Source organism: Plectropomus leopardus, chromosome 23 (assembly GCF_008729295.1).
Source record: "Plectropomus leopardus isolate mb chromosome 23, YSFRI_Pleo_2.0, whole genome shotgun sequence".
Classification (NCBI taxonomy): Eukaryota; Metazoa; Chordata; class Actinopteri; order Perciformes; family Serranidae; genus Plectropomus; species Plectropomus leopardus.
Window position 1 is genome coordinate 9,153,296 of NC_056485.1, and position 25,910 is coordinate 9,179,205.

The 25,910-nt window shown below is 40.4% G+C and overlaps 1 protein-coding gene across 1 annotated transcript in view; it reads left to right on the forward strand.

The window, feature by feature from the left end:
• Nucleotides 1–25,910, forward strand: part of LOC121961924 (ADAMTS-like protein 1) — a 105,803-nt gene that overhangs the window by 15,114 nt on the left and 64,779 nt on the right. Inside the window, exon 2 of the mRNA XM_042512036.1 lies at nucleotides 23,674–23,790. Within this exon, the coding sequence (XP_042367970.1) occupies nucleotides 23,674–23,790 (117 nt within the window). The remainder of the gene's footprint in view (nucleotides 1–23,673; nucleotides 23,791–25,910) is intronic.

Genomic DNA, 25,910 nt, shown 5'->3' on the forward strand with positions numbered 1-25,910 from the left:
TTCATTTTATTGTTTTTTATATGCTTGACATATTTGATTTATGTCTTGTGCTTATTAAGAAAGCCCAGCAAGCAGGGTAAAGGTATTGTTATATCATAAATCCCTGTTTCATTTCCTCCTTCTAATCTTTGTACGCTCATAGTTTCAGCTTAGCTCAGCAGTGTGGCCTTGCATGCCCACTGGCTGACTCACTTAGCTCCTGCTGAGCCCTGCTCCTGGGGTCTGGGGGTTCACCTACGGGCCTCTCCCTTTTCCGGGCTCAAGCCTACTTCAGCTCCCAGGCTTCCTGCTCCTCACAGGTCAAACTCAGAATGTGTAGGCGAGTAAGAGCGAGATAGATGACCAGTGCATGCACGTGCACATGGGCCATAGGTGTGCATGCACGCCCTGCAGGGACCCCACCCTCTAGTTTGCCTTGTTCTTCTGCAGTGTGGTGCAGCGTGGTTAAGGTGTGGATCAGGGCCACTGAGGGCAAGATGATTTCCTCTACCCCAGTGAGAAAGAAAAAGACAGAGAAATAGAAATATGGTAGTGGTTTGCCCAGAGGTAAGCACATTCTCATGTCAAGTTTGTTTTTTAAGAGGGCGAGGAGCACTCATGCTTATTTTGCACCTGGCCTTAAATCTATCGAGCTTGTGTTTGTGTAATAAATTCTGTGCACTTCAACAACCTAATTTTATCATGGTATCTGATTGGAGCCGTACCCCCTATGTGCATTAAGCCAGTTATTGACAAAGTTTCCAACTGTTGAGATAAATTTGGAACGACATTTCCCTGCGTTTATGTGATGATCCAGGGCAGAGGACGGATTGCTTTTCTTTCCGCTGCACTAATCCAGGTTGTTGCAGAGGCTCGGCCAGTTAGTTAAAAGTGCAAATGAACCCACTAATCGCACACACAGAACAGCAGAACTCCCATGTAGGTGGGACTTTGTGACTGCCAATCATTGTCTGACATGTCAAAGGTTACATTGGTCAGACTGTTGGATCCAGCTGTGCAAGTCAAGGAGTTTTACTGTACGTAAGACCTTGGCTCCTGGACACTCACCTAACTTGCATGCCCCAGTTATCTGGATGACGCAAGTGAATCAGGGCAGATCCACCACTTGTGTCTCATTAATATCAGGCACACCCAGCTGTTGTCATAATCCTGCTGTGTGCAAGGCTCTTTGGTGCTTCCATCCTCTTCTACTTCATCAGAAACACTTGGTCAGCTGCTCAGTGGCTGTAATTATCTTTCCGTCCCTCTCTTGTGCTGTGTTAGGCTTACAGTTATGATGACCAAGATTCAATTCTTAGTAATCTTTGAAGAAGAACAAAGTAAGATTTACTCTGTTACCAAGGCTCAAACTGAAACAATTGAGAAATGTACACAAAATTTTAAAGACACAATATGAAAAATTGCAAAGCAGTAATGTGGCTATGCATAAAGCATATAAAGCAGCACACACAGTATACTGTAGTGCAGTCCTGAAATAATAACAGGTTTCTCAGAGTAATAATAGTTTAAAAATTCAGCAACCAGAACCAGAAAGTATCACAGTTTGTGGTGCCAAGCTCACTCCACAGTTTATTAAAGTCTTTTTTTTATTCATCAGATGGAAAATATTTTATTACTCCTAAATTTATTGAGCTCTTAATCCAAGAGAATGTGACCACTGAATATGAGTTTTAAATGAGTTTTCACGCCATAAATGGTCTATTAACATTTCAGTTGTTGATAGAAATGGACAAAAGTAGAGAGATTGAAAGAAAAACGCCCCGTAAAATCATTTTTAAATGTATAAAAAACTCAAATCATGGTTTGGGGAATTTTAAATGATGGGGTTGTGTGTCTGCAGAGGCAAAAGATGAGTCCAGTTAAAACCAAGCACAGACGCTAAAGAGGTCTTTTTGTATAACATACATTTTTGATTTGTTTAGTAGGCCACTAATTTCCGATTTACACCTAGTTTCCACACAGTTTTGTTTTTTGACTGTAGGTCCATATAGTATACAGATTGCACCCCTGTTGTTCAATACAAGAAAAAGGTAGAGAGTGCAGGTATAATGAAAGTTAGAAAGGTGGTGGGCCATGTTACTTTTCTCACAGAATAGTGATGTAGGTTTTATTTTGACCAAAATTATTATTTGTCCTCAGATTTAAGTGATTTAAATATTAACAATAAATAAACATTAAACTAACAACACATTTTCAACAAAAATTGACGACATATTAGTCCATATATATATATATATGAACACAAAAGTCTGTGTGCTGGCTTGCATGCTTGTGTGGTTTGTCCCAGTTGTTTTGTTGCCACTTCTTGCTTAATTTTGTGTGAGACACAGACACATTTAGTCCATTGATAAGTTTTACTTTTAACTTAACTTTTAATAAAGACATGTTTTACTAACCACGAGTGGGAAATGTATGATTCCACATATACGTGCAGGTTGCTAAAACAGTAATTAGTTCATCATTCTTTCATCTTTGAAATTTTCATGTCATAGGTTGTCAAAGAGTATTTTTTGTCATAGTTTTTTTCATCGTGGGAAAGTTTCACTGAAGGCGGGTCATTTTTACATATGCAGTTCTCGAGGCACTTTCCATCTGTAATAGTTTCAGAAATTAATTTCAAAAAAGGTCAGAATATGAAAGGCAATGAAAAACATCCCCATTATCATCACTATAGTGTAGATGGTCGCGCTGCCGCTCAGAACACAACCACACCGACCTAACACATGTCTTTACCTCTCTGTCCTTTCCGTGACCCATAATTCCCTTCTTCCTGCCCACCTAACTCTTAAAGATTAACAGAGTGCTCACTACCTGTCCACCTGCTAGAGGCATCACATTTACGGGCACCAGGGTAATCTCAGGGGTCCAGTTGGTTTTCTAATCCTTGGAAACAGAAATGGAGAGCCCGTCCAAGGGCAGGCTGTTCAGTTTCCAGGGGGATCTGTTATTGGAACAGCCATTGTTCAGCTTGGGAGGCCACCTGTATCAATATCAGAATTTACTGCGCCAAACGCAACTTATTTGGATATCGTGTTTTCTTGGCATTACTGAGATGTTACGCTGTCTTGATTTTACCTTGATTATGGCTTGGACTTTTGTCCATGTGAAAAGACAAAGAAACAAGCTAGGGCTGGCTTGTGCAATGATTTGTGCCAGTGAAGGTTTTTGTAGAGGTCGTGCCCTTGCTCCAAACACACAGGGGTGTTTGGTAGCAGCACCAGATCGCTATAAAGCCCTACTTGAAGCTTTCATTGGTTTCATCTCGTGCCCCCCTGACTTGATATACCCTCAGGATCTCTCTGTGTCACCTGAATATCTGTAGCCAATGTGAAACCCGCAGAATGCGAAGCCATCTCTGTTACACATGCCAACAACAATGGAAGGGGCTGCTTGGAGTACGTTTTGAAGGTTTTGGTTGCAGAGGCAATTTTGGAGCTATCAGATTGAAACTCAAGATGCCAGAGCAAGTCAATTCTGTCAGGAATTTCTAAGAGGGGTGTGCGCCTTTTTGAAAGCCACTTTCTTAATGTAAGAAAAAAAGAAACCCTTTCATGGCCAGGGAATCTCTATCACAATAGAGTTGAGGATGCCACTATTGGGTCTTAGCGTCTCAAATGTCTCCAGTGTTTAAAGTACCATGTCTTTAACTCTGAGGTTATCTGTAACAAAGCCACTCAGGTATTTAGGTGGCCTGAATGTCTTTGATAAGAAGCATGGTGTTATATTTCCATAAGTAGATAAGTTGTTATGTTGGGGTGTAATACTATTCCATTCATTTTAGAAGTACTGTTATCTGTTCTGTCACTGTGTACGGTCCAAAACTTAATGGACCCTCTGATTTTTGTTTTTTAGGGTCTGGTAGCTACATACTGTACTATATTAACTTGATATTTTCCACTTCTGACTGCATGTAGGTAACACGACCTAAACCAAATGATTTATGTGATACCCCCAGTCTTTGTGAATGTGTTAGCACTGTAAGTCGAGCATGATCTATCTCTCCAAAACTGCATACCCTTGCACACTCATGTCCTACCTGTTCCTCCTGACAATGAACTTTGATTCAGTGCCTCAGCTTGTGTAGATTTTAGCGCTGTTGAGAGACAGCTTCCAACCACTTGGATGCTCTTAGGTTTCACGCCACCAGGGGTTTGCTCTTCACTCTGAAAGAATAACATTTCTTACACAAACTCAAGCCACAGCCAGCAAGTTTTAAGAGACAGATTCTTCATATCATAGGATGAAAGTAACCTGCGTCAGCCAGCCAGCCTGTCAAATTTGTCCTATTGAGTGCAGAACTGTGGTCGCTCTATGGGGAAGGCATCAATACTGTAATACCATCAGGGCTGTCTGCACTAACAGTTCAAAAGTTGTCTCTAATGTTTTTGTAATGCATTTGATGGAGTGTGGCGAATACATGAAATGATAAATGATATCCAGTATTCATTTCAATCAAACATAGTTAATTGGTGAAGCCAATGGAAGATGGAAGAGGCCAACAGAACTAAGTAACAAGATATGGTATGATTGAAAGCATTTTTTTAACGTATCCTTATGATGCCAGAACAGCACAAGAGCCAGGTCAGTGTGCCCCAGAGTTGCGATGGAAAAACATAAAAATGTCTTCCCATAATTGTAATGGTGTTTTGTCAGTAGACTCTTCTGTGAGCCTTGTTTCTGAAAAGGGAAGGACAGGGAGAGGGAGGCGTCCAGCGATTCTTCAGCAGGCTTGTTCTGTAGCTGTGCCCAGCAGTGCCAAACCCTGCTCCCTGCTGAGATGACCCTGGGCACACGCTCCAGCTGTGCAAACACAGCCGCATTGCTGAGCACACACTCACGTTCAGGCTGAGCCAAATCCAATTATATGCCTTGCCTTGAGTTTTTTTCTTCTCTTTTCGTTTCATTTCAGTAGCGCATATTCAGCCACCTTTCTCAGTGCACATGAGCCGTGCTGCCAGGCTGAACAAGGCTGACAAACGCACCACTGTGGCTTTTATATTTCTCTCGTGTGAACATTCCCCTGCTTGTCAGCTTAATTTCTCAGCCTTTTGCTCATTTTTCTTCCCGAAACTCTGCCGTGACAGTCGGTATCCATTTAGTTTGAAGGAGAACCACCAAAGTCAACATGGAGGGGATGCGAGCCACTCGATTGTCTGCCAGTCGACACAGACACGCAGTCAAAAAGATGTTTTTGTCAGGAAGGTTTTGCCCACATGAACATGAGCACCCAGCCAGTTGTGTTACCTCCAGTGACCTGTGGTGCTTCAGGTCACACTAGAATCTAAGAAACATGAGAAGTCAGATTATCAGGCAAGTTTTAAACAAATCAGACGTTAGTAAGACGTGTTTGGCTGTGAAAACGGGTAAATAGTGTAATCATCCAAACTGTCTGTTGTATACGTCTGTCAGGCTTCGTTGACATTGAGCTACAGCACTTGACATAGTTGTGTGCGCACACTGTTTTCCTGTGCTTTTAGGAAGTTTTACTGACATAAATGGTTGACTTACTTTTGGATGTATCTCCAAATAATGTGTTTAAAACCTACAGTAACTTACTCATGTCATCATTCTATGTCCCCTCTCTTAATTTGGAAGTTTTTAGCTAAGAAGCTGTGAGCTATAAACCTGTCATGGTTTTTTTTCCCCCTTAACAGCAGTTGAGGAGTTTGAATTGTGGAGTCAATAATTGATCTGTCAGTCCTGTCAGAGCTGATCAGATCAATGGATCAGAGGAGCAGCTGCAGCAGGAGAGTGAAAGCAAGCTTTTAGATCCAGCTCAAAAAATGGTTAAGTTTTACTTTCACTGCACATGATGTTCTGCTGCTCTGCTTGTGCCCAGAGTATGCTCTGCTTGTGCCCAGAGTATGCTCTGCATGCCTGGTGCAATAAATAACTGACTAACACTCCTAATTGCTCCTAATGAGTGATCCAGCTTAAAAAATATAAAATCAATACCAGGAGGCAGATATTTCAATCATGACAGGCTGCCACAAATAAATGAATGTGTTGGAAACCCTATTATTGAATGAATTTGCGCCCCATGAATGACATTATGGATGTAAACATAGACTTATTTACTTAACATGACATTTATCAGTATGGGGTAGGTTTTGGCAAGTGAAGTTATGTAGGATAGGTTTCGGTAAAATAACATGGTGACAAAGTTCCTTAAAATGAATCAAAGTTTACATGGTCCTGAACAGTGGTTCTCTTCAGGGAAAGTATGACCCTTCCACCACCCCAACCTGCCTCTTTACGCAGACTAATACCGTCTTTACTACCATTAGCACATTCGTCACATGATCGCAGCCTTCCCAAATTTTACTCAAATCACTAGCTCATGATTACATGGGATATACGAGTACTGGAGCATTTCTTTTCGTTGGTATATGTACGAACAATGCATGAGAACCATCTGGGCCACTTGGAGGCAGCAGAGACTAACAATAAACACAACGTTGACTTTTAATCACCATATAAAGTTGACACGGCTAACATTTGAGCAAACATTTGTCATGTGTCATCCCTGGCAATTGTAAGTCCACTCTGCCTCTAGCTCTGTTTTGGTCTCCCCCCTGCAGCTTTAAACAAGTCTTATGAGGCAAAGCCAAAATGCAATGTTAGCAACATCCAAAACTATGAAATAGAGAAATAGTACAACAATTGTAACTTCCCCTTAGTCTGAAATATGTTTCCATGTAATACAACTGTCTGACACTGCACAGATTTTCACTTCAAATGACTCGCAAGCTGAACTTACATGCTTGGAAGCTGAAACCCCACTCAACTGATAAAGTCATTAAATGGAATATCAATTGTGTCCAGATATGTGTCCAGATATGTGTCACTATGTGTAGCTGATTTTCATTTGATCTGTTTACCAGTGTCTGCACACAAAAGGCTGCTCCCTGTCTGCATTCTCAGAGAACAAAAGCAGCAGAAGAAGAAAAGTACGGACTATCACGTTGCCATCAGCTCAACGAGCAAAGAGGCTGCAGACACGAGCTGACATTTTAATGGCTGCAACCTTGATTCTCAGGCTAACTCTGACTTAAATGCCGAAGAGAGAATATTACCACAAGTATCTGATTCCAGCTACAAAGACACACACTAGAACACATTTTTTCATGCTGTAAAAATCGCATTTAATTTAAGAATGCTGAGTAATTTTTCCCACATATTTGGGATCTGTCACTGGCTGCACCGCTGTTGGAACAAGTCAAGTGTTATCTTAACTGACAAAAGCTTGTTTGGGAAAAAATGTTAAGTAGTTTTGGGTGAGAGGGGTACAGTAACACCCTGACAAGTGAATCTTTCCATTTCCGCTGAACTGCAGTGCCCTCACAGTATATATAAACTGACCAAACTAGACAGCAGGAGAAGCTACTTTTGGCTCCGCTGTTGCTTTGGATCTAAATGATTTTCCTTAGATAACAGAGCGCTTGTCGGCTCGGCCCACAGGGAGCCTTAATGCAAAAACAAACACATGATATGCTGTCTCTCACTGTCGCTGGGCTTATATGGGAATGACCTGCCATGCTTTGAATACAATGAAAAAGCAGAAGTTCCTGGAATTTGCACTTATGTACATGCAAGCCGAAAATCTGAGAAAAGCATAACAAAATCAAAGAATGCAGCAGAAACTTCACAGCAAACGTGGAAATCCCTATAGGAATATTACAACAGATACAGTGAGTAAACACTACATTATTTACATGACAGTGTCACACACACACAGGCACATGCAGGACATAAAGTTAGACAAACAGTAGTGGGCTCACGCATGGTGTCAGATAAATCTCCCACGGCGTGTTTAAGAGTTCAAACGGCGCCTCTCATCTGTCTCTTTAATACAAAGGGAATGTGGGGGGGTGAAATGTGCCATTCACCCACCCAGTATCACCCCCTCCTTTCAAACGCCACTTTGGCTGCGTCCCAGATGTCAGGGACATCACTCATCAAACCGCCCCCTCTCGCCAGCAATTACACAAGTATGACAGGGATGTTTGAATATTTTTTCTTGACGTGCTATCATTGTCGCAAGACTTTGCAATCATCCTCCATTATTGGCGTCAACTGCCGATTCTCAAGACACTCACTTTCTGCATGTCTATCATGCTTAAATGCATTTTTTTGGGGTTATGTAATTAGAAAATTCTTGATAGCAGATTGACCTTCGGTGAGAGTCCATTTTAGTCCATAGAGAATCTTTCATGGTTGTTTTCTGTCAATCTTCCTGGTTAATTGCACCCTTTGGAATCACTGCATATTGACAAGACAATGGACGGACAACATTAAGCTGTCACATTATGTTGACTATGTCATCGTAGACTGGTGGGGAAATACATTGTCGTCTCTGATCATTTGTGGATGTCTCAGATATAGTTCCCTGGGGTGATTGTCATATTTAGAGGACCCTAGACAAATCACTGGGTTTCCCCAGCTCGTCTGTCAGAGCGATGATGATGTTGTGGTTTGTTTGGCTGCAGGAAAATGTCGAGTCAAGTGGGGATGTCGAAGAGTGTCTGCCAGACAGAGATTGGGGCCCTTTTTAAGAGTGAATCATGTTATTATCAGCATTTGTTCTGGTAATGTAGGACAATCTGAAACGGACTGTTCACATAAACATGGAACTTTTTTGCCCAAAATTGGCTTTATGAAAAAAATGTTGCCTTGTGAAGTTGTTTTGTGATGGAAATCTGAGAAATTATTACAAATTAATCATAAAATCTGCAGAAAATTAATGTTTTAAAAGTACTATGTCTTTTCAGCATAAAAAAATGCAGATTGATAATCATAATAAGATTTGCCTCCATGCAAGCGCTAGCCTTGGCTAAAAGTTGGTGGTCAAAGGTCATGGACACTGTGACCTCACAAAACATGTTTTTGTTCATAACTCAAAAAGTCATTGTGACACAATTATGATAAAATTTCACTGAAATGTAAGATAGAATTAAATGATGACAATTATATATCCAAAAGGTTAAAGCTTAACTTCAATGTGACATAAAAGAACCCCCACACGATTACTCAACGTCATAACTCAGGGAAAACATTCACACATTGACATTTGACATTGGGTCAGATGCTAAATTAGTGACACCGATGTTGGATGCCCACTTGATACTATGCTGATTGTATAGATCCTCTGTTCTGCTGGGTTGAAGATCTGTGTCAAGCATCCATGTCTTCACAGACGTGGATGTAAACTGTAACTGCAACTTATAATTCTAGTTTGTCTTTTCCTTGCATACATTTAAAGTCAATTGTAACAGCAGAGACTCTTCTAGTTTTAATGCTTCTTCTTCAACTCTTAATGCTAGAGTAAGTTTAAAAAAAATCATGTCTTCATTTAATAGATCCATATCTAAAATGAATGAAAATGAGGCAAGCAAATACTTGTAATCATCTTAATTATAGGTTTATCAGCCTAAACATAGTATCATTCTGAAACTACAGAGTATATTGGCGTTTAAAAACTTGATCACCAAACAAATTCCCAAAGAAAATCCCTCGGGGCCATAATTTGATGATTTGGGTTATACGATTTATAAAAATTATGGCTACAGCTCGTGAGTGTTGAAGGATGTGGTCACTATTATGCAAAGAGAAAGCAACTGAAAGAAAAGTTTAGGTCTAAGTAACAGGCAGAAAAGTTACTGGTCAACATCCAAAATTCTTTCCACTTGGTGCCCAGTGTGCAGCTGGCTTCTAGTAATGCAAAGCACAATTGAAGAATGGAGTGTGGATTATGGAGCGGAGGGCTGGATGGTTAAAGATGCCACGCTACAGGCAGGGCAGCATTTCATTATTTGCCTCGCTGCCAGCCAGATGAGATCATAGCTCGAGAATGCCACAGAATATGGAAATTAAGATTGTCCGATGGTCAGGCAGCTCCGCAAATGAGGGGCTTAATTTGGGGGCAGGAATGCAACAGCGATTCGGCGGTAACCGCAGACGGCGCTATGGAGAGGACCAGGGCTTTCATGGCGCATGTTGATGTCGGCGAAAACAGTTTAGGAAACTCGGCGGAACAAATTTGTTGGCCCTCGCTGTGGTATGAGAATGGGGTCTTCACAGATTGCAATTTTTCTCTTGTGTTTTAGTTAAGAGTCCTTAGCAGTACCTTGCTGAACAATACCAAAGTTTAATGTGTTTGGCCCTCAGCGATGTGCGGTTGTGATTCAGGCCAACAGCTTGCCAGGTTTGTTCTTTGTCTATTTAAAAGAAAACAGCGATTACTGGATAGGTCTTCTGGGAGGTCTGGCATGGACGGCTTTGCATGCATTTCATGGTTGGATCCATGTTTGGGACATTGCCACCGTCAATTGTGCAGAGACTCACAATGGGATGTTATGTTGAATAAATGGGTAAAATTGGGGAAATGACCAGATCAGAGAGCGCTGCTTGATTTTAGGCCCTTGAGAAATGGCCAAAAAGTTACCCAAATCCAGAATGTGCTGCATCAGAGGTTCATAATTAGACATATTTTAGACATATTTGCAATGGACTCCAAATTTCAGAATGACTTGTATGTTTGTGTTACAGCAGTCCAAAAAAGATACAAAATTTGAAAAGTGCACTTTTCATTTGAGATTCCATTTCTGTCTATTTTTGAATACTGATATAGAAAAATGAGCTTCTGGGCCAGTATGACCTTCAAATGAGCTGTTCACATGATCTCAAACTTGGACTCCCACTCATGAGATGTTTGTTCTCTCCTAAAAAAAGGGCAGTTTGGTTCACAAAAATCAAACTGATGATTATTAACCTGAGCATTATATTGAATGTCATAAAAAAGTAAAGCATGAATGCAGTAAAAGTAACACATTTTGCCATATGAAAATCCTTTTTTGATTTAATGGAAAACAGTTAGAAATATTTAATTTCACCTCTCTAATGAGGGAAATGACTAAAACCTTAAAGGAAAGTTAAAGGAGAATTCCTGGGGCACCTCTACAAAAACCCATATAAACTGTTATCATCAATCATCCAGTGACAGTCACCTTTATGTGTGAAATTACCCTGGTGTTTTGAATCAGTCGTGCAGCAGCACACATGCACTGAACAGTGAACTCGTTGCCCCGCTACGTGTGGAACATTGTGTTGTAATTGTGCCACCCAGCTGTCAATTCTAATCCCTCTACGAACTGATATGATGAAGGACGACAGATGTTTGTATTTGTGTGTGTGTGTGCAGTATTATGGTTACTGTATTACTGAAGCTCTGAATGGAAATCCACTGCTTAGTTATGGCTTTCTTGAACACACTACTACACCATCTATCTTTGAAGCTGCTTTTGTCAGGGCGGGCGGTCTTTGTGTTTACACACTCGACATCACACACAGCTTTATTACTGATAGAAATTGGCGGTCACGGTTGCTTAACACCACTGAGAGCTGTAGATCGGCCAATGAATCGATCAGACTAATGAAAAGCTGTGATGGAGAGCTGTAGCACAGCTGCTGCAGACTCCACTCTGTCCATGTCTGATGGTTGGACTGCTGCCAGTGTTGTGTTAATGTGATAGTATGCAGCGTTCACTCTCACTATGCAGAGGGGATGGTTCTCAGTGATGCTTTTAGTTAGTTACAGAGTGTGTGTGTTCTGGATCTTGGACTGAATACAGGTGTTACACACTTATAACACAAAACATACAGTAGTGTTCGACATATAGATATCAACAAACCTGGATGTTTTTTACTGACACATTGTGGCATTTCCCAGTGAAGTTTGAGTCACAGAGTTTGCGGCACATTGCATTGTTTCCCAGCAGCATTTTTGGCACCGAACACGGGTGTTTTTTACCAACACATTGTGATGTTTGAGCCATGGAACCAGGGTGTTTCTTGATCTTTTCCTAACAATAACCAGGTGTTTTTTTCTGCCTAAACCTAGCTACACCTTCACCACAGCGTTGATGAGGAATAAAAAGTTTTAATATATTCGCTCCAAAACAATATGCAAATGTAACATATTCTTGCAGAAACGTACAGTGCAAACTTTTTTCCAGCAAATGGTTTGCCAAATCCTTCTGAAGGATGTTGAAATATTGAACATTTTCTTGCTTAATGGCTTTAGGTTAAAAGTCAAACTGTCACTAAATTCACAGGGATTTTATCTTTTAGAGACCTTGAATGCTTTTACAAAATTTCATGGCAATCCATCATAATTTTACTTAAAAGGGCTTGGTTATATTTTATGTGAGCAATATCTCTGACTTGTATGCTTTCCCCTAACTAAATAGATAAAACCCCAAAGCTCCTCATACCAATTGAATTTATCACACGAGATGTAATAATAAATGTGTGTAATTTTAACTTGTTGCACTAGAGCAGGGAATTGGCCACAGTCAAAAAAAAGCTTTATTACACTGATTCTGGTGTATTTATTTTGCTCGCATTTCCACAGATAAGGTTGCTGTATTTCTCTTCATCTCTGAAACTTGTATACCTGCCCAGATGGTTTCCTGAGACCCTGCCCCCTCATTGTAATTGATAACATTTGGAAGCACCTTTTTGTGGGAAACTAAATGATGGATTTAGCCAATCTGCCTTTGAGCCTAAGGTCAGTAAGACAGAGGAGGAGAAGATGGATGATTTTGGGAAACTGACTCTGTCTCACCCTGTAAAAACGTGACTTGGTCATGATTGTCCACCCTTGCTTGCTTGAGTTTCACAGTCTTACATAACCTTCCTGCCTGTGTTACAAGCTGGACCCAGCTATAACAAAGGCCATCCATCATGAGCAGAGGCAGTAGTCAGAGAAACAAGTGACTTTTTTGTCTGTAAGTGGGTGTGAGGGAAGATGCAAACTGGGTGGATGTCTTAACGCAGAGTTATTATGTCAATGCTGAGTCCAGCTGAGGCCTCCCAGCTGCTTCTTTTTCTTTCACTCATTGGACGGAGAGTTTGGCCCAATGATGCTGGACCACAGGGAAATAACAAAAAGAATTTGATGATTCAGGGCTAAAATTCATGTCAGCACTTTTCAGTTTTTATGTAATTTCCATGAGCTACTGTATGTTCTCCATCTATGCCAATGTGTCAACTTCAAAAATGTTTTTGGCTGTCTACTTTGAAGCAATGAACATTATGAACATGAATCTCCTCGGCCACAGCGCTTCACTGAACAGCTCTCAGCTCGCTATTCAAGTCATGCCATGTCATTCCTCCTGTGTGTGGTACAGAGACTTACTGCAGGAAGAACTGGCATGTTTCAGGAAGTGAAATTAGATGTATCCTCATATGTTTTTCCGTCCCCTGCCCTCAGTAACATTAACAAAGGAACCCATGTGGGCTTGTCAGTATTATTGTGCTGTTGTAACTGTATATACTGTATGACCCAACGGGCCAGGTGTGTCGGTCCCTTCTCAGACTCCGCTCATTGTGTTTTGCCGTATCTCAGAGGGCCTGCTTTGACCTTGTTTTGACACAAGTAACACATCAAGTAATTATTTCTCAGTCCAACAGCTACAAACTGTCCAGTCTAATTTTGAAATTTAATAAAAAGTGAGTTTTGGCTAAGAGTGGCAAAACTTTTTTTTTACTACTTTTAAGGTAGAAAAAAAACTATAACGGGGAAAATTAAAATTATTAATCATATTGCCTATGTCCCTTGCTTAAGTATTTTTGGAGAGAAATGCTGCTATCCAGCTTCCTTGAAAGGCCTGCAATCACGGCATCAGAATAACATTTTCTGCACAGCTGCTTTGCTTCTGTGTTTTCTTTCCCCTGCCCAAAAGGGACCAAACAGGATCTTTGTCGTCCTCTTGTTTTCTGTATCAAATCAACACCTTTACTGCGGCATTCCTACTCTACTAAATGATACCATTTACTTTCCAATCAAATATTTAAGTGAAATAAATACCATTGAGGGAGAGCCGTGTCAGCACAGTGTCTGTGGTACACAGTATTGTATGAAGAAAAAAACGTAATTTTGCGGTCTTACAGTATTTTCCGGTATTGGCATTGTCGCAGTGCTCTGTGCTGTTCTTTAAGCTGTCAAAACTCTTTTGAGGGCCTCATTAAAAACCTCCACATTAAATATAATAGCAGTCGTTACCTGAGCGGGGAAACCGCACCGTGTCTGGTGCAGAGATTAATGTTAGCGGTGGAGCTATTTTTGCATTGAGATGTCTCCCTGCTGGCTAATGGGATACAAAAGGCTTCAGCACTGGATTTCATAGCTCCATCTGTTTGTACTGTAAGCCAGGAGAAGTCAGCACTGGGGTGTCCCACCACATAATTAGCTCCACGATGAGCCCTCATGGCCCCACACATGGCCGGCAGGTGGACTAACCTGTCTACTTAGCAGGAAATATGCTACTTGCTAATGCTGCAAACTTGGACCGGTCAAGCGCTCAAGTTGCAGTCAGCCTGTGGTCAGCTCGGGAGAGAAGAATCGTGATTTATTGTAAGGGCACAGCCGGTGTGAGCATTACAGTATTTGGTCTCTGTTTGTATTGCAGGCTGATATTCTGTGGTCAGAGAGGGATTCTCACTAAAGCCAGCGGGTAGTTAAAGAAAAATGGCTGGTGACAAGTATGGTATAAAATGATCGATGATGACCTCTTTAGATGAGTTATCCTGTTGCCTTATACGGAAAAACCACGGGACACAGTAAGCGGACTAAGACCCTGAAAATCACTCACATTATAACAGCAGGGTTGTTTCTGTAAGCAATAACTTTGTTCCTTCTCATTAACTAAAGAGACATATACTTACAGCATAGACACGCGAGTGGTATCCGTTCATCTAAGAGTAATAACAACTATTCCTATAATGTTTAACAATTAGAAACCTAGGCAAATTGACTTAATTTCTTTCAAAAACTTGTGAAGAAGGCACTGAGTAACTAAGAAATGACCCTGAAATTAGCAAGAAATTCTTAATAGTACAAGGAAATTACCTGAAAATTTAAAAAAAAGGAAAGTAAAGAAAAGGAATAAACGCAAAGCAGATAATTAATTATCTAAAAAAATACAAATTTTAAATATATTCCTCCGGAATTTTTTCCTTCTACCTTTAATTTTTATCTAAATTTGATAATTTCTTGCAATTTAAAGGACATTTCTTGCCAGGTTGCTCATTACCTTTTTTCTTCCCATGTTATTGAAAGACGTCATACCAATTTGCTCAGGGTTTTAGGTATTAAATACTTGTGAAAGGTGTCTAAATGCAGCACAAGAAAAGTCATTGCGATACAGGCTTCAAAGGGTTTAGGATTAGTGTCTCAGGCTTTTTATGCTGTCATCATCACAATTAATAATCACACCATTCATGAATACTTAAAGAATATTTATTAAATATGAAGTAGCAAAAAGTATTATACATATTTACATAGCATTTAAAAGTACACTTAATGTTGTAAATATAAAGCTTTACATTTCACATTTTCATTGGTGTCACATGACCAACAGTCACATTGGCAGTAATGACAGGCAGTAACAGCTTGGGTGGTGTTTATGTTTTGCAGACTGCTTCCTGGCAGATGACACACACAACACCTAAAAGAGGAAAATATGAATAGTTAGATTAATGCAGCCAGTCATTTAGTTTGATTCTCCTAGTGTCCATCGTAAAAGTTTGCAGGCTAAAGTCCAGTTGTGAGTTATGATACTTGGTGTGTAAACCATGTGTTCAGGTTTACAGCATGCGTCACTCAGGCACCCTTGCTTACGTCTGAGGCATGACATGTGCGTCTTGAAGAGCCCTTTACTAAGCAGACATTGATAATGTTGACCCTGTGAAATTTTTATTGATGTGCCTTGACTAATTAGACCCTTGCAACACCCCCTGCATCATCAACACCTGCTTTAGTTGTTAGTAACTTGTCAAAGTCTGCAAAGTAAGGATTTGATAAGTCTTTTTTTCTTCTTTTTTTAAAGTTCTACTTTACATTTTGAGTTTGCAATGCACAATAATTTTACATAAAATGTACATCATTCAGAGTTTTTGTCAAAAGGGAATCTAGATATAAGGATATAAAGTATTGCAAGTTAAATAAAGGATGACATTTAAATGAAATATAAAGTAAGTATTATAAATCATTTGCACTGATATGCAGAATGTAGCAGGAATATGCTGTTTTATAAGGTTTGTGCACAGCATATTTTTTCAAAAATAAGTGTTAATGGATACAGATGTATGCTACACATGTAACCACACACAGAAGCACCAGTATGTGTGCATTTAAAAACTGACATTACACAATGTGAAAAGTAGGCAGCAATTAAACAAACATTTTCATTACATTAATTCATTTTATCCAAGTAAAACAGCACATATGTAAGGGTATCTGAAATTATTTGAATTTTGAAGTATTTTGTGTTGCAACAATGAAAAACAAGAAACAATGTGGCGCTCACCGTTTTCTCCTCATTTGCTAATGTGAAAGCAAATATATGCTGCATGCAGCCCTCAAGCTCCTGGCAGGTGTCAAGTACGTCTCTATGACCTGTCCGCTGAAGTTTTCTCTCCATTATCATCCTCCTGATGTGCAGCCTGCTCCTCACAAATGCCATCTCTGGAGGGTACCAGTCTTTGGAGCTCCTCTTCCTCACACTTTGATATTTTTGGGCTTCTTGCCCATGTCTGTAGCAGACAGATGGGCGGCTGAAGTGTTCAGGTGAAATGGTTAATCCCACTGCCATGGCTTTTAATATGTAGAAGTAAACCGCTCACATCAGAGTGTGTTCTTGCTTCTGTCTGTTGTTTCAGCAGAAGTGCACAGCCTGTCATTCGGTATGTAGACTGGAGTGAAGAAACTGTGTGCTGCAAGCCACATCTTAAGTGGTCAAAGTCTTGTGTTTATTGAGGATATTGACGCCATCAGCTCTCTTATCCGCTCTGTCTCAAGTTTATAAGACATTTGCCCCGTGGAATTATTGTTCCACTCACATTACCATTCTGACGTCTGTGTGATCGTCTGCTTTCATCAGTGATAACCATATATTGGTGTGATGCATCTAACACACCAGTATAGGGTCATGCTACTGCTGTCCTCAAAATAATGTTGTGCAAATGGTGTTTTGTCTTCCTTGTGTAATCCATGTAAAGCAGTTGTACCTTATTTAGTGGCCTTTTTTGGAATCATGTGGCAGCAGCTAGAAGCCATGCTACAGTATGGACTGCTCAGTATTTACTGGTTAATGGAGAGAAGACAAAAAACCCCCACAACTAATCATGGTAAATGCATTTGACTGCCAGAGAGGTAGGCCTCACCATTTTGAGTTCTACTGTTTGGCTTTTGTGTGACTTATTGTTTGTCAGCATACATACAGTGGGCTCTATTAGCTGTGATAGATGGTTTGATAAAGTGAGAAGCATGAGAAGCAATGTGTTAGCAGATGCCTATTTACAAATCCCCCAGACTTGAAACACCACTAGCATTAATTTGGAATTCGTGTTTTTCTGGCCACCTGACAAATGTCAGTTCAGTATTTACTTGTTTTGGGGATTTTTTTTTCGCTCTTTTTTGGCCTCCTCCATCTCTTAAGAACAATGTCTGACTCTTTAAATGCTAAATGCTCACCAGCTAGCTTCTGAGCTTATTAGCAAATGTTAGCATGCTAAAACATTTTGTGAAATTGGCTTCAAAGCCCGGTGCTGCTCAACTGCTAAATTTAGCTGTTGTTTTAAGATGGAGCAACACGTGGCAAAGTTTAGCTTTTATTTTCAACACGTGCCACTTTGGGATCAGTGTCATGAATATCTAAAAATCCCAGTCCTTAATTTCTTACGTCCCCCTCCTCCCCTCAATTGAACCTACCTTTCTCTTCGGTAAGGTTTACACTTTGAACTGATCCTTCCCTGCATTTTGTTCTGCCCTTTTATCCCATTTTAACAGGATATACATCAAATTAAACAAGTAACGCACTGTTTCATGAGGACTTTAAAAGGCCGTGTCAGAGAAGCGCTCATGCATCATTAGCATGGTGCCACGCATCGTTGTGAGACATTAAAACACAAGAGTAACAGAGCGTGAACTCAAAGGGATGTGATGACAGTGCCAGGAAAATTTCTCATCTATCAAAGGTAGATCCCCCCCTCGAGGCTTCATTCCTTGTGCTGTTTAAGATGAGAAATGTTTGGAGTTGAAGAGGACAGCAATGGAGACAAGTTGAGCTCCTTGCCACTCTTCTTGTAATGTACGCAGGATAGACTGCGCTTGGGGAACGGATATCAGTAAATCAAGTTGAAAGAAATCTGGCAGGAAATTGGGGAGCGGGTACATCTTCAAAGGCAGTCAGAGGAAGAACTTTAAGATAACTAAATTATCCATCAGGAATCAGAGAATGTGATGAAAGTAGTGTTTCACAGAGAGCTTAGTCATGAGCTGTTGCATCGCAGGTATCCTGAAGTGAAAATTGTAACCATCAGTGTTTTCTTCCACTTTTACACAGAAAAGTGTCTTTTTGCCTGAGCTGGGCCTCTGTGATGGCCTTCATGACTCTTAGCTTTATCAGTCCCGAAATCCTGAAGTTGCCGTGCATCAGCTTTGGTTTGTAATGAGCAAATATTCAACAAAGTGCCTTATAATCCCTTGGTTCCTTCATGGTGAGCGGAAAAATCCTCTAATTTAGCGATATGTGGGGGCCGGGGACTGATATGGTAAAAGTTGTGGGATGAGATAAAGGGCACCCTTTTTCTTAGCTTATGAAAGAGGAGCAGCGAGGAAAAGAAGGCCACAATGTTTCCTCCTCCAAAATGTGTTAAGTGAAAGCTCACATATATCCCCTTGAAAGTGGATTAGCAAAAATATCTTTTGCTCTTAGGTTTCATTGAGACAGGAGCCAGTCCTGAAAACGGGGTGTCCCTATCTAAACATTGGACGGAATTTTATTAATCAAAGGCAGCAGTGCGCGAAACATAAGTCTAGGTTTTGGCCTAGTGCAGCATGGTAAAAGTCACTCACTTTTCACAGTTTCCACCCAAACAGTGGAAGCTGGCACCACGTTATAGGAAAGCTCAATTATAATATCAGGTTGGTGTTATTACTGTTGATTATGTGCTTTTGAAGACCCAACTTGCCCCTGAGTTCACTTCCTCTCCCTCTTCCCTGGCTGAAACGTGCTCTTTGAAATCAAACCTCGCCTCGGAGGTTAATGAATCACCGGCCTGGTTCCCTGTTTTACTTTCACCCTTGCCCTTTGTCACATTGACACGCATATACACACTCACACACGCTGGATTTGGGCCTCGCATGTGTAGTATGGAGATCGGGATGCCCGTTGAAGTTGGGTCTTTCAATCACAGGCGGCCGAGCAAACCAGAAGTGTGTGTTTTCTTAACCCCTGTCATGTTCATTTCAAATAAACTCAAACATGGCTTGAGTAAGTGCATGCTTGTACAGAATCTAACACACAAATTAGATCCCAGAGCGGAAAAAGAATAAAAATAGCTTCCACCATCAAACTATAGTTCACAGAAGTTCAAATTACAGCAACTTTATTGGAAACATTATGCCATTAAGAGTCAATATTTTAATCAACAACTATTTTTTTCTAGCAACATCTGCTGGCAACAGTGTGATAAATGCCTTTATGATCATGTTTAGGCAACTTAAGCTCTTGTTTAAACCTGCATTCACAGATTTATTTTTTTGGCCACTTAGGGACAGCTATCAAGCTGTAGACAACATGGTCATATGACCTTGTAAAGATGTCCTGGCCAATGTGTTAGAGACCATTTTCCTTTTTACACATCCAGCAGACACCTAGCAACATAATCATTCATGTTAATTCCTGTTTCAGGTTACGTGGTGAATATAAGTGAATCATGCATTCTTTTAAACATTTTTAACACTTACTCCAAAGAATGTTGGCAATAACTTTTAAATGTTTTTTGGCACTGGGCAGTTAGCATCACTGGGTTTATCAGAAACTTGTCACTGAAAACAGCTGCCTCTTTAAGCAGGAAACAGTGTTTATGACAGTGTTAAAAGTAACATAAAAGTTGCAGGCCAACTAAAACACCTAAAAAGATATTGAAAAAAAGCTTTGGGTTCTAATTATCTCTCCCACCACTCTCTGTGGTGGCTCTGTCAGGCTTTATTGATGAGCATGTTGCATTGAATGACAATCCTTTCAGTGGTTGCTGAGATATTTCAGGCTGGAACAAAGTAGATGACCGACCTATCTGCTAGATTACGGTACTCAGTCTTGGAAATCCATCAGTTATCTGTCAAACAATGATAAGCCTCTGGGGACAAGAGCCAATATTTTGGGAGATCTGAGGCTGCAAGTGGATATCCGGGTCAAGAGGTCCTCTTCTTTGTACTGGTAATTTCAGCTAATCTTTATAAACAGGCATATGAGTGCAGATTAAAATTTTTTTGAAGCTAATATAAAGCTAAATCATCATCAGATGAGATGATGAGTTGTGAAATTGGGTTTTAGCCAATGCGTTCCACCACATGGACTTTGAGTCCAACTACAAACAGAAACCAGAATGCCTCTTATACCAAAATCTTGTTCTGTTACCTACAAATTGTGCATGCAGACACAGATATATGACATAGAGATTCTTCAGTATTTGATCAAAACCCACAATATTTCCTTTTCCTTCCTTTCTACAATTTCTCTGCTGCACAGGAATGTGACAGATCCTGTATTGAGGAAAAAAAAATTGCCAGTGAATACAATTGGGCCAGCAATTATGTTAACAACATATGTGCAGAATAAATTTGTCATTTATAAATGTATTTCATAGGAGATAGGCTTTGCAAATCGGGGATTTTGTCATTGTCATCAGCCCCATGATAGTGTAACCCCGCACTTTGACCCTATTTGGAAATATCCAGTCCTCTGCCAGGTCTTAATGGTTTAGTCCGGTGGGGGTGTGCAGGATGCTTGACATTGGCACTGGATAGCCAGCTAGTTTGCTTAGGAAACGGGTTTGATAGATCCCCTTTTAAGACTCCAGTGAGTGAGAGTTTAGCTGTCATGCACCATTAGCCTGCAGCTCAGTCTGGTCCCAGCGTATCGGAAGATGGATGCAAACTTCAAAATGACAAGGAAACGGTTGTCAGATTTGTCTGGTGTCAAGACACTAAAAGTGTGAGAAAATAATTTCTGTGGACGGGGGAAAAAATCTCTTGAGAAATACACAATCGGCATGTTCATCTCGACCGGGCCTCCTTTTAGCCTTGAGCAAGGACATCTGGTCACTTAAGTGGTTTTCAGTACATCCTAGCTAACACACACGCACACACACACACACGCATACACAAACCAGCAAAGCTTCTCCTAATGTCCGTATGCTTGACTTATGTTTGCTTTACCCCTGGCTTGTAGTTGTGTAACATTTTAATTTTCAGCCTCAATGGCAGAGAGGACACGCTTCAGTTAGTCATGTCAGCGGAGATCTTATGTTATAGGCAACCATTCGAAGGCTGTATTTTGATAAAGGTTTTTCATATCAGTTATTTGGTTTCCCATGCTTAGTCCAGCGAAGTCTCTGGGGTTTATAGTTTAGAAGTTTTTAAATTGTTGAGTCGATCTGAGAAACACATGCTGTATTAAATTTCCAGCCATGTGTTTTACTAGTTTCTCACAGGTATAAAATTAGTTTTCACTCCCATTCATCTCACTCACTTTGCAGATGACTAATTATAAATAGTCCAATGTAAAATTTGATATTTTATTTACCTTTAAAGACACAGATAAACCAAAATTGTGGTCCACCAGCTGCCACATGCCACATCCATACCCAACAAAAATGTGCTTGTACATGATGATCCTGGTCATCCGAGGAGGCTTTTGCCCACATTTTACTGCAGTGACTTATGTGTTGTTACAGATGCCTCCACAGTCTAAGTGACTGCAGCTAAGCAGTGCTGAGTGTTCGGCTTTAGACCAGCTTTGATTTGTCTTATTTAAGAGTCCACTCTGTGGTCCTTTCCCACACAAAGCTGATGTAAGTTTTGCTGCAGTTGCTTAGCAGCATTTTTTTTTTGTTTCGCCCCACAATTTAAAATCTGCAACCCCCTACAATGCAAAGAACCTCAAGTACCCCAAACCCACATCCCCTGCTCTGCCTTGCTCTGCCTTGGCACAGGCCCGGGAGGCAGGCAGTTGACCTGGGTCATTATAGAGTGTTTATGACCCACGGAGAGCAGCTGAGGGCCCCTGCTCTGTGAATTTGTGCATCCTCGAGAATGCGGGCCCTGCTGTGCTGCTAATGGGCCCTATCCAAGATGCCCCTCGCCCCCGCCCGTCTCCCCTAAAGAGGTGGGTTACTCACTACGTCTTCTGATATCAGATCTCTTCTGCTGTGAATTCCTGCAGAGTCTGTAACGATTGCCCTCATCAAGAGGGACGTGCGGTTGAGAGCACAAACCCTAAGAAAAAACACGCAATGCTCGGTAAATGATTGCAAACAGAAACATAAGTTTTCCTCCAATTTTGTTACATTTCCCACCATAACCAGTTGCTCCAGAGTGGTGAAATGGCATAGTCTGATGGAAACACTGCAGTATTAATAACAAAGAGCTTGTTGCATCACTGGACTCTGGTGTATCTTGTTTCTTTTTCTTTTTTATTTAACCCAATACAGAAGAATCCATACTTTAATGATAAGTGATGAAATATGGTTTTGTTTTGTATGTTTAAAATGCTTCCTTCTCATGTAATGACCCAATATGGGAATAGAAGAAATCCACTGCCTTGCAGAATAATCATCATCAGATGCCGGTCAAATGTTGGTATAATGTAAAACTTTCAAACATGCTTGTTCCCTTCGTACCTGCAACATGCTGGAAAAAAATGCAAAAAAAAAAAAACCCTCAGTGTTTCCTTAGGATTTTTTTGAACAGCAGTGTTGAAATTCATGAGTTTTATTTTCTATCGCCAGAAAATATATAGCGCCTCTACAGACACAAGAAGGGCTTAGACACATATTTGTACACAGTTGTAGACGTAGAATTACTTTTAATAGAATGCTTTCCCTACCTCATATTCTGCTACAATCACTCCTGCATGTTATATTGCGACTCTAACATTGCTTTTAAATATAATTGTTCATAGGTAGAACACAGATACGAGTTACCTGTATAAAATTTGTAACCAAATAACTCAAGGGGTTTTTGAGTAATTACATTACTACAAAAAAAAAATGCAGATGAAGAGTTTGTATTTAAAAAAAGAAAAAAAGTAATGTTGGTTGTACACACCAATACAGGACAAAACAAAGCTGAATGTAAACACTATCACAAAACAGTGGAGTATATTGAAGCCTCTACTGGAGGTGTAATGTTGTGGCAGTTGATCGGAGGACCCTTCTTGTGTTTTATTAATAATCTTTGCTGGTCCCAGACTCTGCTTAAAGTAGAGATAGCGAAAGGGGAGATTTTAATGCATTATGTTTTTAGGTTGTCTGTCCGTCCCATTCTTATGGACACGATTTCTCAGAAACGCCTTCAAGGTATTTCTTCAAATTTGGCACAAATGTCCACTTGAACTCAAGAATTAACTAACTAGATTTTGGTAATTGAAGGTCAAAGGTCGAGGTCACTGTGACCTTTCATCTCTCTCATTCAAATTCTGCAAATTTGTTTATACCTTTTTTCATGGCATAGTGCAAACTGTCATAGTCTGCCTCCTTGATTCTGCTGCTTCTTGTATGTGTATAGAGCTTCAGGACACCTCTGATAGTATCTTTGTTTTTTAGGTTACTGTTTGGGCCAATGATGGTGAGGCAGTGTTCATCAGGGAATTCACTCTGATTCGACGAGACCACCTTGCAGAAGAGCCTCTCCATGATAGCAACCAAAAACCAGAGGACCCTGTAAGTGCCTGATCATAAAAATTATTGAACTCCACCAGCATGCTTTAATTGCTCACATTCTTTTACAAACATACAACTTCAAATCTCCAACTTTTTTTCTTTTATAGCTTAAATAAGAAAATAAATTGGGATGTCAGATAAAACTAAATCAGCCAATAAATCTCCCGCAGTGTGTTTACGTAAAGCACCACACCAGAGGAGTGAAAAAACTCCGCCATATTACACCTCAGTAAGTGAATGATGATCGTGGGACATTGGGAGTGGAGGGCGGGCTGACCTCGCTTGATGTGAAACAGGGCAGCACATGCAAACACACGCACTTAACACATTGGAGGGTGGGGTGGCTTTTTTGCATCGCATTACTCCCACTCTGTCATCACCTTTTGATGAGACACGAGTCCTGGCCGCAGCAGTTTTCTAAAGCTGATCTCTCACCCAGATGTTTTATCTAATTGGGTGGGAAGGAGGGCAGAGCTGCCGTTGTCACGGAAATCAGCGTCCAGTTCGCCTATCTCATCATTCCTTTGTGATGGGATTGGTTCTGGCACAATTTGAAAGGAATCTGTTAAAAGTGATCAAAGGTTTATGAAGAGTATTATCCTGAGGTGCATTTTTCTATTAGCTGTAAGGACATTATGTAACTGATTTTCTGGTTTTCATGCCCTTTCCAGCATGTATGACCTCTTGTGTCAGGTGAAAGGTAAAAAAAGGCCTTCCTACACACTTTTCACAAGCCTCCACGCTTGAGTAAATGACCGTTTGACCCTAAAATATAGAATATTTAGCAGCCCTCACACTCTTTGAACACTGATCAAATATAGTGACGCTTCTTTTGAAACAGATGATCTGCTTGAACTCACCATCACACTTTGAAGCAGGATCACGATGGCTTACATGAACATTCACATGTGCAGGATAACCTTACAACTCAGTTGCGGGCAGAGGTCATTTTCTGTTTTAAGAGGGGATCAGGCAGGGAAATGTTTTTGTTATTAAGTATTATATTCATGTTGCCCTACCTCATATCTTTAAGTGACATATATTTGACAGTATTCTGTTCCATCTTTGCTTTTTACATGCTCTTTTATATCCCAAAGGCAGACTTAATGGAAAAACCATTTAAAAACTATCAGAAGTCAAGAATGTAAATGCAGTGGTACATGCTTACAGTGCTGTAGTTAGAAACCACAAACAGCTATCTTTACAGCATTTGGATTTCATATTGTGACCAAGGAGCGATGTGATTTATGATGCACTGACCTCAAGCAAATTTTTGAATTTGCATCAGCGAGTGGTTTCAAAACCAAACATCACACTAACGACATTCATACATCCACTCCCACATACTCTATCCATGCCATCCAGACCTCAGTTGCTCTTTATGGGATTTATTATAGTGAACTTGGTTGCATTGTTTTTGCCATCATCATACAGGTGCACATACAGTGCCTTGGTAGTGTTATAGTATTTCATTCCCCTTTACTGTAAATTAAAGGAATAGTTCAACATTTTAGGAGATTCACCTATATGCTTTCTTTCCAAGACTTGGATGAGAAGAGCTAGAGTGAGAAGACAGTTTAGCATAAAGATAGGCTCAGCTAACCAACTCTTGGTTGAAGCCTTATATTTAAAGGTATACTGTGAAAGAAGTGTTGATGACTGTTTTTTTCTGGGGGGTGGGGGGGGTGGGAACAAGCTTTGTCTGCCTGGCGTTTTTGCCTTGGGGAACAAGCTTTGTCTGCCTGGCTTTTTGCCTTGCCTTTTTTTTTTTTGGCATGGCGTGGTGTCATTCCTTTAACCTACCGCCAAAAAAGTAAGAATATTTCCCGAAAATGTTGAACTTTTCTTTAGTTAATGAGCTATAAAGGTGTTGGACCACTGAAAGGAGCCAGGCTGGCTGTTTGCCCCTGCTTACAATCTTTATGCTAAGCTAAGCTAATTGCCTGCTGGCTCTAGCAACACACTTAATTCACAGGCTTGAATCTGCTATCAATCATGCCATCTGTCTCTCAACATGAAAATTAGACACCATATTTTTCAAAATGTAGAACTTTTTATATAAACCAATGTTATTTGGCTAAAATATCTAGCCTGAAAGAATAACTTAGGCACTTTATTTA